General features: G+C 37.2%; 1 protein-coding gene across 1 annotated transcript; it reads left to right on the forward strand.

The window, feature by feature from the left end:
• The first annotated feature begins 223 nt into the window (after positions 1 to 223).
• Positions 224 to 15,979, forward strand: LOC124164573 (transmembrane protein 241-like). The gene is made up of 6 exons (XM_046541954.1): positions 224 to 646; positions 719 to 931; positions 10,003 to 10,173; positions 10,282 to 10,418; positions 11,697 to 11,888; positions 13,746 to 15,979. Exons 1-6 carry the CDS (start codon positions 524 to 526, stop codon positions 14,032 to 14,034), a joined length of 1,125 nt encoding a protein of 374 aa, XP_046397910.1. The 5' UTR covers positions 224 to 523; the 3' UTR covers positions 14,035 to 15,979.
• Positions 15,980 to 16,643: the final 664 nt, after the last annotated feature.

The raw sequence follows: 16,643 nt of genomic DNA on the forward strand, positions 1-16,643 counted from the left end.
ACTATTGCCAAACTGTAAAAATTGACAACATCGCTGAGGGACTTCAAAAAAATATTTCTTTTACGTTTTAAGGCGCAAAAGATCGAATTAACTTATTTAAAGTACTTAATGTAAAAGTAAATATAGATTAACTGTAGACATCGAACTAAAAACGCCTGATTTCTTGTTACAACTTGGTTAAAACAAATAATGGCTAATAGGAGCGATTTCTTTGAATTTCAAACGGTGGCCCACCTGGTGTTCTTTTTAACACGTTTGAAGTGAGGAGGTCAATGTTTCGTTCATTTCGAAACAAAATTTTTGATTTGAAATTAAATTCAAAACTAAGTTTCAGCTAATCTTGTTGCTATTTAAATTTGAGTATGTGGGTTTGATAGTAGTGGAAGTGATGCCCCAAGTATTTTCGCGGGGCCTTTCCAACGCCAGCGTTTCTCTTTCAAGTTTTGTCACGGTGAAGTTACTGTCCTCGAGAAGTTTGCGATGAAGCTGTTTTGGTCTGTGATCAGTTGAATTATATATTAAAATGCGATTACCGGCGTTTGAAGGATTTCCTTTAAAAATATTAGAGTACCAAAACATCATTGGTGCATACGTTGACGAAATTGTTCATGTCATTCTTTTCACGACAACCATATTCGTCAATAAGGTGCGTCGTTTTGTCTATATTTTGTATCCTGTCATTAATTAGAACGTATTTAATCATCCTTTTCCATTTCAGTACGTCCTATCAATTTTGAAATTTACGTATCCCACCGTCTTCCAAGGGTGGCAAACTTTGGTTGGTGTTGTGATACTGAAGTTCCTCACCTGGAAAGGCAAGCCGAAGTTAGTTGTGACACCATTGGACAAAAATGGCACCATCAGCATTCTTCCTCACGTTATATTCTACGTGGGGAGCATTGTCGCTGGCTCTAAAGCATTATCGTCGCTTGTAAGATGTTTTCGTTACTCGTTTTCACATAGGTATTGTTGGGGTTTTGAGAACTAATCATGTAATAATACTAATCTCTGGATGTAATGTCTTGTTTTGAGTAAGGCTGGTGTAAACCTTACATAGGATCCTATATTCTTAGCGAAGAGGCACCTTGATCAAAGTTAAACCTTCACACCTATGACAGTTTTATTACCGAACAAGCAGGATCCATCGTCCCAACTTATCTCGAACCAAAAAATTAAGTATTTATCTACGTATTCAAGTGAGTAATGGGTAAAGAAACATTTCATCTTTCTAGCTTGGTGTAGAAAGTTGAGTGAGTAGAGCATTTATAACCTGGATTGTTACTGGCCCTAGTCGAGACGGTCATTAAGTCTGGATTGTGGAGCAGAACAGAATATACGGCTATTTGATCCTTTAAACAAAGAAACACTGCTAGAGAAACTACATCAAGAGCATGTAAATAAAAGTATAAAGTAATGTAAATATTTTACATAGTATTTGAATGAAACATTAATACACATGCTAACGCCACAACTCTTTTTTTGGCTGATGTAAATAGAATAACTGGAGGTGAAAATTTCTGACTTAAGGCCTGGTTACATGATACATTAACACGTACGGGTTAATGTCTAAATGTATGAACGCGTGAATGAACACGAAAATGTACCGTGTAACCACCCAACTTGTGCGAATGCATGAACGGATAATATAACCTGTTCTTATTTGGTTCATGCATTCGTACATGTTCCGTTCCGGTCCACCAAAATCATTCACGCAAACGGACATTAACTTGTACGTGTTAATGTACCGTGTAACCAGGCCTTTAGGGATTATTATTGCCCTACTGTAATTATGAAAGCTTGTTTGAAAATCGAAAATGAGTGGAGAATTACTTGCTCCTAAAGTTAGTTTACTGTTGAAAGATACAACAGGAGCCAAAATAGGCTGGGGCTGACTAGCAAATGTAATGTCTAATTTGTACTTATGATAGCTACAGAGTATATTTTCAGAAAGTTATCTGTGGACTCACACTGCCCACAATTTTAATTAGGGACTTAAATGATTGTTAGAAATGATGTCATCATGTTGAGCCTTGGTTCTATACAGTTCTTGGTTCCAGTTAAAAGTTTGATGCAAAATACTTTTGGATATTCTTCACATTTTGGGTGTTGTAGAATTTCAACATTTTCTCCAGCCCCCCTGCTAGCAATTTTAGGATGTCAAAAGTAAAGCAAGAATCAGGGATGTGATCCAGTGCAGAACTCAACGTTTCGCACCCAATTCAAAAAGGCTCAAAACGATCCAATTAATTTTGGACCAGGCCAGTAGAAACTTTTTGCTTTTAAATTTACGGATCACAGTCCCTTAATTTCCCACTTCATACTGTTTCGTACCTCCCGGTACGAAATTATCCATAAGGGTGAAGTGACTAAATGTGTCGTAGGCTATGGAGGAAGGGTTGGGTAACCCCCCCCCCCCCCCCCCCCCCCCACCACAGGGTTCAGGGCCTGAGGTGGCTCTCGTAATGGAGCTATTATAGGGATTCACGTTTGCAGAGTTGTTTTTTTTGGCCTTGGGCGGCACCTACTTACAATGTGGATGGAGGCGTGATTCAAAAAATGCCCTAATTGTGTATACACTCCTGACTATCCCTTCATCCGATGCCCAAACCTTCTCAAACAACCCCTTGACTCTTTCTCAAAGAGTGGACAACCCCAGCATGTGCCACGTAATACCTCAATAGAGTCTTGAAAACAAATACTCTCCTGCCCCCTTCCCTTCTCCTCCCGCGTGGAATTCTTCAGCTTGCTCCCTCATTTGAGTGGCCGATGACTTTTCCTTCTCCTTCCCTCCATTCTCTCTTTCCTAGAATTTTTATTGATAGATTTTCTTCCTCCCCAGCCCTTCTTTGCCTTTCAGTAAAATTATTTTGCTCTTTTGTTTTCTAGAAATTTTTCTGTTTTAACCTCCTCACATCTTTGAATCCCCCTGACATGAATCCTGTTTTAACGCCCTCTGTTGATCTCCATGTCCCATCGCGAGCAATTGCCACACACACTCTTTCCTTTTGCCACCCACCAATCCCTCAATGGGATCCCAGCCGCACCCAAAGCCAATGCTTAACTTACTTTTCTATCCCACCTCAAATTTAATTAACACGCAGACATGGTATAAATTATTTGATATCATTGCCGGATTAAGAAAACCGCTGATATATTTTCAAGAAGTTAGAATATAAGGTCCGTAACTATATTCACTTCGTGCTACAAAACTTTAAGATCGGCAGTTTTTTGGCTAAAGTGACCTTGTGGATTTGAGGTGGTTTCATACCATCCCATTTTTCATCACCTTTTCGCATTCATACCATTTTGTTCTGTACCTTTATGGTTTCATATGTTTTTGGTTTCGTACCTTAAAGTGAATGTGGTCCTGAACTATTGAATATCTTATTGAAAATGCTTTTCATATCAGATCACATCCCTGGCCTGAATCACACAATCATTTTTCTCGTTACTGGGAGTGATAACTCGAGCAATGGCTTTTCAGGAACCAAAGATGGTAAAGTACTTGCCGGAGGTGACTGACAGCGAAGGTCATTTGTGCCCTGAAAAAAGGGTAGGGAAGGAAGTTGGGAGAGAAACCCGGCATCGGCATTAGCTTGCTCCTAACAAAAGGTGCCAAGGGGGCCACGGCTTAACGTTACTTCCACCAGGCACTCCTGCAGGGATCAGCCACTCTTTGAAAAATCTCTACCATCTCTGGGATTTGAACCAGGACTGATAGGGTGGGAAGCCAACTATCTGGCTACCTCACCAACCCGATCCCCTTCAGGGACCAAAAAAAAGTTATCACTTGATCCATCGTTTCGTGAATCACATGGTCATTTTGGTGTCTTTTTTTTCATCACTTTTTCCGTCACTAACTGTTTTTTACACTTGTCATTCCATTTAAAGTCAAATGTGGCTTTACATTTGCTGTTAATGCCTGTGTGTTCTGATTAGCTGAATGATGGTGGCAGTGACGGTTTCAGCAGTGGAAGAAAGGATATGCTGATTGATGGAAAAAAGGATGAAACTTCCTATTCCTGGAGCCATCAAGCCAATCAAATCTTTTGTAATGATAATTTTTTCACCATCGTCGGAGCAATTGCTGGAGATATCACATTATAGGCACGGAAAAAATGATCATGTGATTCAGGCTGAATTTGGCTGCAAGGTGCAATTATGCGGACGAATTTCTTAAAACCAGGATTCATTGATATTAATCAATATTAGAACTGGTTACCTAATTAAGCATTGAAAATCCAAAGTTTAAAGAACATGAAACAATTTTTCTTAATCGGGGAATTATTTTCAAAATATGTTGGTAGTCTGGAGCTCAACTGATCTCAACTAATTAAGAATAAGATGTCATTCATATGCTACCAGATCCAATTAGTTTACATTAATATTGTTATTGTTTTCTCATTTTCTTCAAATCACAGCTGCATGTCCCTAAAGTTTTTCTTAAACCTTATGAATATTTGTTGAAGATACATGCTCCCAAGTCGGGGAATATCCTGACAAATCTACTAGCCAAATAATTATACTACTTTCTTATCTGATAGTGAGGAAAGCAATCACAACGCTAAGAATTTTAGAACAACCATTCAATCCAAGGGCAATGACTACTCATGGTGATGACTGTGACTAAAGGATTTTTTTCTTTACATAAAAAATTTGCCATTGAAGTGCCACCAATTAGAAACTATGAAGTGGATCAACCTGATTGCAGCTTCACAAAGTTTTTTGAGCTATGTCCATGCAAAAAGCTGAGATACCCGAGTTTAAAATGTTGTACAAGGACTATCGAGAAAGTAGCAGACGTTTTGAAATAAAAAAATAAGAAAAGAATAATTTTTATAATGTAAAATTTGAAGATAAACTTCAAGGCTATTTTTCTACATAATCGCCTTTTGAATTACAGCATTTAACATAACATGGTGCAAGCTCTTCAATACCATCTCTGTAGAAATCTACCGTCTGCAAGTTCAACCACTGGTTTACACCAGCATGCAGTTCAATGTCAGCGTGGTAGAAAGGGTCTTTTTCAACATGGGTGAAAAATAAATTCGGATCTATTGCATCGGCATAATTGTTAAGTTACGGCTGTTAAAATCATTAGTATATCGTACATACCAATAAAAAAGTTGAGATTCATACAATTTGAGACATCTTGGTTTAAAAAAACTATGTTTTTCATCGCATCAAGTCCCAAATCACTTCACTTTACTGATATATAACTCCACTCCATCTGATTTTTTCAATGGCCAGTAACACATTTCTGTTACCTTTCCACACATTTCTTTTCCGTTCCAGCCAACTAAAGGTGATGTGATGTTTATACTTAGATATTCATGGCTTTCCATTTTAATTCATGACGGAAAGGAATCCTAATCCACTCCACTATATTTTTCATACTGATCTTATTTGCTCTTGTGTAGTACTAATTTCAGTAGTACCCAAAAAACAAAACTTCTGCACTCAACCATGTATTAAGTGGTTTGCATTAGTAAGAAACGAAGGCAGTAGTGTGCAAATAGGAATATCAAGAAAGAACAAGGAGAGTTATTGGTTAGGATACCATAATGAGTTGATAGTTGCTCTGTCTTGGGAAGTATATACATAGTATGATGAGAGATGTGTGAACTAATGTGAAAGTTAAAGCTTGGATCAATCAAGAACAAAATGTTACAAAAAAGGTTAGCATTTTAATAGCTGATTCAGTAGCCTTCAAATAAGAAAGACATTCCTTAAGCCTATCTGTGAAATGTGCCATGGTAAGAGTATGTGACTTGGACAATGGATAGACTGGCCTTGTCTTATGTGATTTCGTTGAATTCGCTAAGAGTTGTAAATGAAATACCAAAACTTACCCCATAATTTCAATTGTATTTTTTTTATAAGACCCAAGTTCCAGTGATGCGTGCCACTTCTTGATACAAAACAAAGGTATCCTTGTGTTTGCTCCAGTTTTAATCTGGTGATGACATGCAATGTTGTTACCTAGGTCGTGTTCAAGAAATTCATGTGGAATTTTTAAGTTACTGCATTTTTTTCACAATAAAAGGAGCATAATGTTTATTTTTAAAAATTTTTTCCAATGAAAAATTGGATTTCACAGAGCGAGGTACATTTTTTTCCATTTCAACAAAGTATTTTTTATTTTGTATTTAAAATTCAATTTTCTCAAATTATTTGTATTTTAATGTGAATAACGTTTGTACATTTGTCTATTCCCTTTTCTTTTCTTCTCCTCATCAAAAAAACTAGTTTAACCCTTTTGCTGCTTCAATAGATTTTTCATCGGTTCCATTATTTTGCCTATTATCCAGAAAAAAATGAATTGAACCATTCATTTGACGTCGCTGAATGTCGCCGCACGAATGGACGTAGTTCCGCTAGAATTTCGAGCAGATGACTGCACCTACGACCGAAGGGAGGGTTTTTCGAAAACATAGATATTTACCCGCATGTCGTGTTGAAAGGAAAAGTTTTTTGAAAGTCGTGGAATATCCCCGCATGTCGCAGGCAATAACCATAATGTTTTTTGCGGGTATTCCCGCTTGTAGCAGCGAAAGGGTTAATGATAGAATGGATGCAAATAATGGAGAAAATTTTACACATGAGTCAAAGAAAAAAATGCTCAGAAATAATTGTGAACGGATTAACCCTTTGGCGCTGAACATCGGGTGTCGACAGGCATTTTCATAGGCATAAGACCTAATGTCGAGTATAGCTGTCGTGGATTTTTCAATGCAAACAACCGGAAGTCTGCTCTAGCCTAGGTGAGGGAAGGGAAGTGGACCACTCCTCGGTAATTAAGCCCGACCCTCCCCCTCATTTATGATCATTCTCATTGCAGGAATCTGTGCAAAGTTGTTTTATTTTCAATGATATATTTTGCTACAAAATAAAATTTTTTAATACTTTGAAATGAATTCTTCATTTTGTTCTGTGCGCAAGCAAATTTTAAACGAAATTTTAGAGTTAAAAATAACAGACTTCCGGACTAATAGTCTTATAACTTTGTGTTTAGTAACTTTGTTGTTATTAATGCTAGAAATCTGTTCAAAATTCCACAATGCTAAAAAAAGTTAGTAATTCTTTTAGAAGAGTAAATTATTGAAAATCAAATGTAATATTTGATTGAAAGAAACACTGGGAATGCAATAAGTTGACTGTGGATTTCTGCTAAGATAGGATTAGAGGGCTAGTCCAGTGGCCTGGGTAAAGGAGATTGAGATGGGTCCCAAATGAGAGGGGCAAAAATTGTAGGGTAATTTCACCCCAAAAAATAGCTTCCCACATAGAGGTTTCAAACATTCTCAAGCTACTCGTAGCACGGAAAACGTTTTCCTACTGTTGGCACTGGCAGGAAAGGGTTAAGTAGGTTAACTGAGCTCTACAAACTCAATAGGGAAACAGTTCAGTGGACTCCAACAGCCATAACGTTGGGGATCACATAAGAGGTACGAGGCAGATTACTGTGTTGGTTTGCTGGAATGGGAAGATTCACAGCAGTGACCAACCCCAGCCTCTCTATCAGAAACCCTTTACTCACTCAAATCGAAGGAATATGCGATGATTGAAGGGGCCTCTCTGAGGTTGCCTTGGTGGAGATACCACTCTAAAGGCCGTTTTACACGGTACACGGAATTGCGCAGGTTAGAGCTGCATTAATTTCTAAAATGGCGTGGAATTGCGCGAATGCATGAACGAAATTAGAACGGGCTATTTTGCCGTCTCGCATCCACGCATTCTCGCATGTGTTCTAGCAATTCACTGCTTTACACAATGCAATTTTGATTGCGCCTTCACACGTACGTCAGACTGTGCAATTCCGTGTACCGTGTAAAACGGCCTTAACACGAACATCACACATGTACATAGAACCATGAAGTCACTAGTTATAAGATGAAATTTTCATATTATAATAAGTAAAACCTCTTTACATCATAATTGAGGGGAGCAAAATGTGAGCAATTTGATGTATGGAGGTTCACTATAGAGAGGTTTCAGTGAAAGGCACCATTTTTTCATATCCTTTGGAAATGAAAGGCACTACTGTCTTTTAAACCATTATATTTATGTGTTTAATCAAACATGCATGCATTGGTGAACATATATTTATTATTTAATAATTACAGAAAGAGAGCGCTATCACATGATTTTTACTATGATTCGAGAGAAAACGATGTGATCTCTCTTAATTCAGCAGTTACTTAAAATGATTAGGGTTGTTGGATACTTTTTTTCTTATATGCTGTTAGGTATGCTCTCATATGGAACAAAATCGCCAAAACTAATGATTAACGTGAAAATTAAAGGATATTATAGGTGTATAAGAATAAAATTAAGGGTGAAACATTTATTGCTGAAAATGTCATTCCATTTATGTAATTGCGGCTGCATTAATGGTCTCTAGTTGTCTCGGTACGATTTGCGGAGGTAGTTAGGCTGTCTCGGGAGTATCTCCTTGGTATTATTAGTGGAGGTTTTACGAGATAAAGAGGTTTACTACAAAGAGGTTTGCCTATAAATTTACATGTAAATCTGATGGGACCATAGGGGTGGTATGAAGTGTGGAGGTTTATGATGTAAAGAGGTTCACTAAATTTTTTTACTGTATGTATTGTGTTTTTTTGCTATTTTTCAAGTAAGGGTGGTCTGTGAGTGGAGTGTATATGATCTCTTGACCAAAGCAGTTATAATTACGTGGCTGTTGATGATTAAATTAAAAAAAAAGTGAAATAGGTAATGCATAGTCGAACCTGAACAGTTTACGTTCAAAACTTAATAGAAATTCTGAGCCTCAATGAGAAATTGAGTCACTGGCCGAGCTTGAGAGTCAATTTATTTTGAGACTGCTGCCTATAAGTTGTACACTTATGATACAACACTCACTGCTTGGGCTAAACTCCAGGAGAAAATGCTGGGGCTTGATCAATGATATGGGTAACCCGGATGGAAGATATGGATCAGTTTCGAAATCAAATATTTCCTTGTAAATACAGCTGAAGGTCAGTTTTTCACATCAACAAAATGTTGAGTGGTCTCACAAATGCATCCCCTCTACAATATTGTTTCTTGAAGAATAAAAATGCTGGAATTAGGGAAGATGTAATAGTGTTTGGATTGTTAATATGTGTTCCATGCAGTGGCATAGAGAGGGGGGGGGGGGGAGGGGCACGTGCCCCCAAACCAATTAATTTTTCCAAGAATATATACTCCACCAATATGTTTTAGCAAAACAGCTTCCTGATGACTCATTAATTTTGTTATTTATGTGCCAGTGTTGCATAAAATGTGATTTCTAGAGATAAAAATGTTCACAATTTACCTAGAGGGGGGTTTCACCACTCTTGACCCCCTGCATTGTGCTACCTCAACACATTGTCCTGGCTATGCCTCTGGGTCCATACTTGTACAAAACTTGTTCTCGGGAACCAATGAAAATATTATATTACGTATGTTATATGTTACATCTATCATACTATTTACAAAAGAGCCACCCTATTCCTGAATTTTTTTCTGGTTATTGCCTCGAAGGAATTAGTGGGAGAGATAAAATTTACACTAATATATGCAGTTACAGAATTTTTGGTAATGTGGAAAGCATTTTTGTGTTGTGACTTATAAGTAGAAAGAAATAAAATAGAAGAGGGTAGTTTAATGCAATAAAGCATGAAATAACATCTGTCATGTACAGTACCCCTCCCACAATTGTTAAGGCCATTTATTCTTGTTATCGCTTAAGATTTTCCACAAATTTCTGAAAGGGAATCATCAGTATATTAACAACTGGGGTGGTCAATGGGTTCAAGGATATATCTGCATACATGAAATTGCTTCAAGATTAATATGTTACATTTGACAGAACTTAATGGATAATATTGTTTCTTGAAAGAGTAAAAGTGCAGGAATTAGGGAAGGTGTTGAAGTGTTTGAATGGTTAATATGTAATTATATCTCTCATACTATTATTTTGTCTCTAAAATAAGCTTCAATTATTTTTATCTCCAGCCCATACCTGTGTTTCTGTCGGCATGCAACCTAGCACCTGCATCCATCTTCCTGTTGGACAGTCTTCCTCAGCCCCTGTGCAAAGTTTCGTCAATCACCCTAATACCAGCATTTTTAACGCTGATGGCCTCAGCATGTGTTCTGTTCCTATGCGATGCCGAGTTCCCAAATGTAGGTATAAATGAGACGAATTTGTTTTTCTTGTGAACTCGAAATTTGTTCTCCGTGTTAATTGTGTATTCCTCAATAATATTATCTTTATCTTTGATCTTTTACTAGGACCCCAATGGAGGTGATTCCCCATACTTTTGGATGCTGGTTCATGTTGTTCTACTCACTGCCCAAAGTCTGCATGACCGTGTAGTTGATCCTAGGTTTTCCCAAATGGACTTACTGTTTTATGCCAATTTATTTGGGTGAGTTTCTTGTGGGGTATTACCGTTTCTTTAAATTGTCAAGTATTATTTGTCCATGGACATGATTTTATGTATCAAATAATTTGTATGTTCACAGTCAAAAAAAATATGCACCAATGACTACCAATGTCTGATTCTTTCCCTATAAAGTTTTTCTAGCTTACACTCCCAAGAAATGAATTATTTCTACACGATTATTAATACTTAATACCAGTGAGTAAAGTTAATCGATAATGATGTAATTTTAACTGATAACTTCAGGCTTGACTATGTGAAATCTCTCCATGTTGGAAATAAAAGAATAAAACTTAGTAAGGTTCACTTGTGTATTAAATAGGCACGACCCGGGTTTCGTAACGTAGTTACATCTTCAGGTGACCCTGAAGATGTGACTAGTCACCTGAAGATGTAACTACGCCTTGAAACCAGGACTGTTCATTCTCATCTTATTCCTCATCAGATGAGAAAACCGCAACCTCAGGTTCCACCTTCTCTTAAGTTTCCTTGCATATCGTTTCCTCCATCAGTAAAATCACCTTCTTGTTCTCCCTATATGGAACCTCCCCATGTACATAGCGGAACCTATACCTCAAAGCTGGGTCCTCCATTGTATCACAACTATTTTAAGTATTCCTTTGAAATCAATAAGCCTTTCCATTTCCAGTGGGAAGTAAACATCAAAATTTACAAGTAACTGTTACCAAAATTTGAATGATGATGTTTTGAAAATTACTTATTTAAAGATGGAAAAAAGTGTATGAAGGTAGACTGAAGAAGAAGGCAGAGTGATCCGAGAAGGTCAATGATTGTCATTAACTATTTTCCTCCTGTTTTTTGTGTATGAAGAGACTTTTATGTGCCTCGAGTAAGTGCTTGGGTATTTGTTTCAATAGTTATGGCTGTTTTCTGAGGTTTCCTGTCCTGTATCGAGTAATTGTTGAGCAATACTAAATTTTTCTGGCCTGTAATATTTGAAATTGGCCATGTCTTTTTTGAACCTAGTGTTAGTGTTTCTATGTATTTGCCTAATGTAAGAATTGTCACAAGAGCTGCCAGAAATTTGGCATATTCTGGATTTATTGCATGTATCAATTTTATCTTTGGTGTTCCCCAGTAAGTGTTTAAGTTTCTTGCTGCTGTTACTAAGTGCAATTTTTGCGTTGACTGTTTTGAATGTCTTATCTTGGCCATTTATCAAGTGTGGGTGGAATGGAAGTTTAACATAGCATGAGGGTTGACCTCATGTCTAACAATTACCTTTCTACTTCTCTCTTGTAGGGTTGTGATTCTAGCACCTGCTAGCTTGTACCTGCAAGAAGCCTTTCTTGCCTTGCAATTTCGTCACCGTCGCCAATTACATTTCCTCGTAGGATGTCTTCTTAGTGGTGTTCTTGGCCTTCTTTTAAGAATACGTACGGCAGCTGCCAGCTCAACTTCAGATTCATCATCTTTGCATGCAACTTCATTGAAGTAAGTGTCATTATATCCTGGTATCCATTTTCTGTCTATTGATTTGTCTAACAAAGCTACCTTCCAGCTTCTAGTTAGCAGACGTTTCCTTGATGTGTTGGGTGAGTGGGAAGAGTTCATTTCTATGCTTGAGGGTTGTCCAGAAAGTACCTCGTATTGCAAGTTTTAATTGGATAAATTTCCTATCCAACCCTAGCCTTCTCTTAATAGAAATCCGAGTTTAGAATAGACCAGGGGCTGAGTATGGTCTAAATGTCATGACTTGTGTTGTGGCTGATGTAATGGTTTCCAAATCTGAACTTCTGGGTTTGAATCCTAGCAGTAGCAGGGATTTTAAAGATAAATACCATTCCTTAACGTATGCAATAGTTTTTATTTAATTTTTGTATGAAATTATTTACCACACATTATCTTTGAAAACAGTGGATTACAAATAAATAAAATTTCCGTTATGCTCCATGGGATAGAAATATTTCCAGGTAAATGAAGATTTTTTTATCACTCTTTGTTGGATGCTGTGTATATATGTATAGGATGTTTTAAGTACAGTACTGCATCTGTTGGGTGGAATGGTAAACCATGATAACCCCTTTGCACCTTCTTTAAGGTAAATTGAATTGTTGGTGGTTGAATTTGCCTAATTTTGGATTCGCAGTTAACAGTATGCAAAGTACTTCATAATTTTATCTTGAAGTTTTTTTCATTTTTATCAGCCTGTCCTGGTTTCTATGCTAGTATGTCATTATCAGGAGGAAGCATCTTCTATCACTTGTCTCTGCAATGTCTCTCTCTGCAATTCTTTTTGTTCTCTCAATCATGGAAATGATCATAGCTGTTCCGAATTCTCTAGAAGTGTTTGTTTAATAATGTTTAATTCTCTAGAAGAATAGTTTAATAATGCAAAATGCCTATGGCTTTGAAATTTTGCAATTTAACTAATGGTATGAATCCCTGATTTGAGGATTTATGATGTTGCTAATTTTTTATTTCATGAAAAGAGTACATAGATATAATAATACACTCTGGTGGAGTAACAACGGACATCAGAGTTAAGTGTAAATATTTAATATGACCTTTAATCAAGGTTGTGGCATACTTAATGTAGACATCGGGCAAGGCATTTTAAGGTCGTAAAACAGTACATAGCTGACTGGGTGTTCACAGGCCAGTTTGAGCAATGAGCCTGATGATTCTTTTTTGAATCATAAATATTTTTAGGGCAGAAGGATGAGATCCCCAGAGAAGCATACTTAGGGTAAAATGGGAATAAAAAAAACTGTAGTCGAGAGTAAGAAGTATATCACTGGTAGCAATAGAACTGATAGCACAAATAAAGTAACAAACAGAACTAAGTTTTTTCGTAGAATGTGAATATGACTATCCCAAGAAACAAGAAAGTCAATGTGGATACCTTTAGGGACTTCTAACAGTTAACCTGGAGAATAGAAGTTCCCTGGATAGTAATGAAAACAGATTTGTGAGAATGTTTTGAACGAGCAGTCTATGGCTGTGTATGTACTCTTTTGTTACAAAAAATAAAGAAAATATTAATTAAATCAGGATAAAATTGCATGGAAACAGTGGTGGATCAAGAGAGGGGATAAGGGTCTATAGTCCCCTTGGGATATCCAATTTATACTAGATAAAATAGTAATTTTGTTTGGACCCCACTGCTGCTTGGAGGTTACCTCTCAGGCCCATCACATAGCCCCCCCGCATTGTCCCTATACTGAATCCACCACCGCATGGAAGTCCGTCCACTTTGATATGTCACAACTAGGATTCTAACCTTTATGGTTATGATTACCACTCCCACCCAAAAAAAGGTTGTATTTGATAATTACTTGTGTGTATCAGGGAGAAGCCGGGCGAGGAGGATTGCATCCGGAAAGCGAAACCAGTCCGAGGTGCCATTGCTGGTCTATTTGCCTCCATCGTGGGCTTTTTGGTATTTCCGGGGCTCATCCCTGAGAATGGGGTACTTTTGGCAGCTGGGGTCAGCCTCGTAGCAGCCCTCTTCATTCCCCCCATTGATCTCTCGAGGGACGACGCTAGCAGTTTAGGGGGTCAGGAGCCGTGGTGGGAGACGGAAGAAAGAGCCAGTAGTGCATCCAAGTCACAGCCTGGTGAATTGCATGTTGTTTAGGTGTTACAAAACTCTGTGATACGTTGGTGTGATGGGTGCAGTGTAGACTCTTTTTAAGCTCTCTCCATGGTTGCCCAGTGGATTTGGAGTTTTACGTTCCTTTAATGAGCCTGGGCTGAATTTGTTTGGCCTTATCCATTAATTGTTGCTCAACTGTTATTGTATTTTTTTAAAAATCTTCTTCTCTGTCATAGTTTTGTGTGTAAATTCAGCAAGAATCCACCTCACAATGACTAATTCTTTGCTGGTGTTCGTATCAAGGGTTGAAGGGATTGAATAGTTCATATTTGTATACATTTTGTGATTTCAGTCAGAACCAAGAATCAGGACAGTTGTCCTATTGAGGATAATACATAATAGTTGGTTCATTGGTTATAGCATTTGCCACAAATAGTTGGTTCTCTGTTTGAGCTGAGGCTAAGACAGATTTTTTAACCTCTTGGGAGAGTTCTCATGGCTGTATCCATGAAGAAATAGCATAACTTTTTGAAAAGCATTGAATGAAAATAACCATGGTATTCATCGAAAGGTATTTCTATCTCCTATGATTAAATGCCCATGTCATTTTCATCTATCATTTTTTACATATGTTTGGTGGATATATTTGCACGAATCAGTCTTATCATGACAAAGTTTCTCTGCTTTTTAAAAATAATGTTTCATGTTTTTGACTACATATATCCAATGGATGACTGGATTGAATGGTTTATATTTGTATTAATTTCATAGTTTTAAGTGGAAGGTGGGTTTGTGATCTGTATGGGGAAAGATGCTATGGTTTCTGAATTGGTTATAGCCAGTGTTGGTAAAAGTACTGAGAAAAAGTAACTGGGCTCAATTGAGACCCCTTAGCACCTGTCGAATATTGCAGTAAAAATGTAGAATAATTAAATCTTAGAAATTGCTAATTGCAATTTCACTTGTTATACATACAGTTATAACTGGTGTAACAACACAAGGGGCATCATATTTTGTTCCCATCTTAAGTAGGCTACAACATTAGTGTGGCTGAACTTCACAAGCAAATTATGGAAATTGGGGAATGAAGTTATCTGTTGGCCTAGGTAAGTCAGCAAAATCGGTAAAGTAATCATCAGTTATGAGCAAGTAACGATTACAATGAAAGTTAAGATTCCTCTTTCACTGTGAGGAGTAAATTACAAAAAATTTACTATTCGTAAAAGTAATCATTGCTAGTAAAATTTACTGCAAAATTAATCGCTGAAGTGATCTGATTACTTACCAACACCGGTTATAGCACTTGCTTCTAATTGGGTTTAAGTCCAAGATAAGGCAGATTTGTTTACCTATGTTGACTTTTGCAAATGTTTGACTTTGATGATAAGTATGAATTCAGGCAGAATCAGAATTATTTATTGAAAAGTATATATTGATTGAAAGTTAACCTTGATATTTATCTGGTCAAATTCCATTGTCCTATCATTTATAGTTCATTTCTTATTTATTCATCATTTTTAACACATCTCGGTGGATTTTTCTGCCAGAATTTGGTCCAAAGTATTTACTCCCATTTTTATCTTGATTTAGGTTTTTTTTTAGTTGATGTCTACAGGACGAAAGGAACAATTGGTTCATATTTGCATTTGTCTATGATTTTAAGAGGAAACCCAAGGCTTGACTATAGTCTTTTAGGGGGATGGAGGGAGAAATATTTCACGTTACGTTGTTTAATTGTTTAAAGCACTTTGCTCAAATAGGGGTACATATCTTGGTTTGTATTCTGGTCAAAGCAGATTTTTTCCCTCTGTGGGGCTGTCACACTTGAATTCATCAAGATTTTTTGTTACCTACTTATTGAAAATTAACCATGGTATTCAACTTATCACATTCCATTGTCTATCTTTTAATGCTCTCTTCATCTTCATTTTCTCATTTTTGTATTCTTCCTGGCTGTGCTGTGATTGTATTAAATCAATTATTATTATATGGGGGTATTTTTTAATATTTACTATTTTGGTTTTCTGTGGGACATAATGTGCATAACGATAAAAAGGGATAACAGCATACAGTGGAACCTCGATAGAACGACACCCCACGGTGCACCAATAAACACTCACTATAGCGAATTGTCGCTTTACTGGAGGTGGTGCAAATAATAGCCAATATACCTCATATTACTCCTTTATTTTTATTTTCTCGCTTAGACGTGTTTGGTGTTTTTTTTGGCCAGGTGTGTTCTATCAAATGCTTTCTATTCATGCAACTCATGGACGTGCGGGTATGCTGACGACTGCTTTCTGCCGCCCGAGGAACAAAAGAAGATCAAGCATTCGCGAATGCTAATGCCACAATATTTTCACCAAAATTAACTACTTATTTATCGAACGACAGTTTACCACATACATTTGAGACTGAGCACTCCATTAACTTCATTTCTAACAGATCGCTAGCAATTACAGAGATTAAGGAGTCTTGGTGTAAGTTTTTCCGGTGGTGAAACCCTCGCTATGGCGAGAGCCAACACCAAAAGGGCCTTGTAAAAACGAAATTTTTAACATGCTTATTATAGGATCAATTGACGGTGCATCGGCTATCTCTCGTAATAGCGGGGGTCTCGCTATAATCCGTACTCGCTTTAACGAGGTTCC

This window comes from Ischnura elegans, chromosome 8, assembly GCF_921293095.1.
Source record: "Ischnura elegans chromosome 8, ioIscEleg1.1, whole genome shotgun sequence".
In the NCBI taxonomy this organism is placed as follows: Eukaryota; Metazoa; Arthropoda; class Insecta; order Odonata; family Coenagrionidae; genus Ischnura; species Ischnura elegans.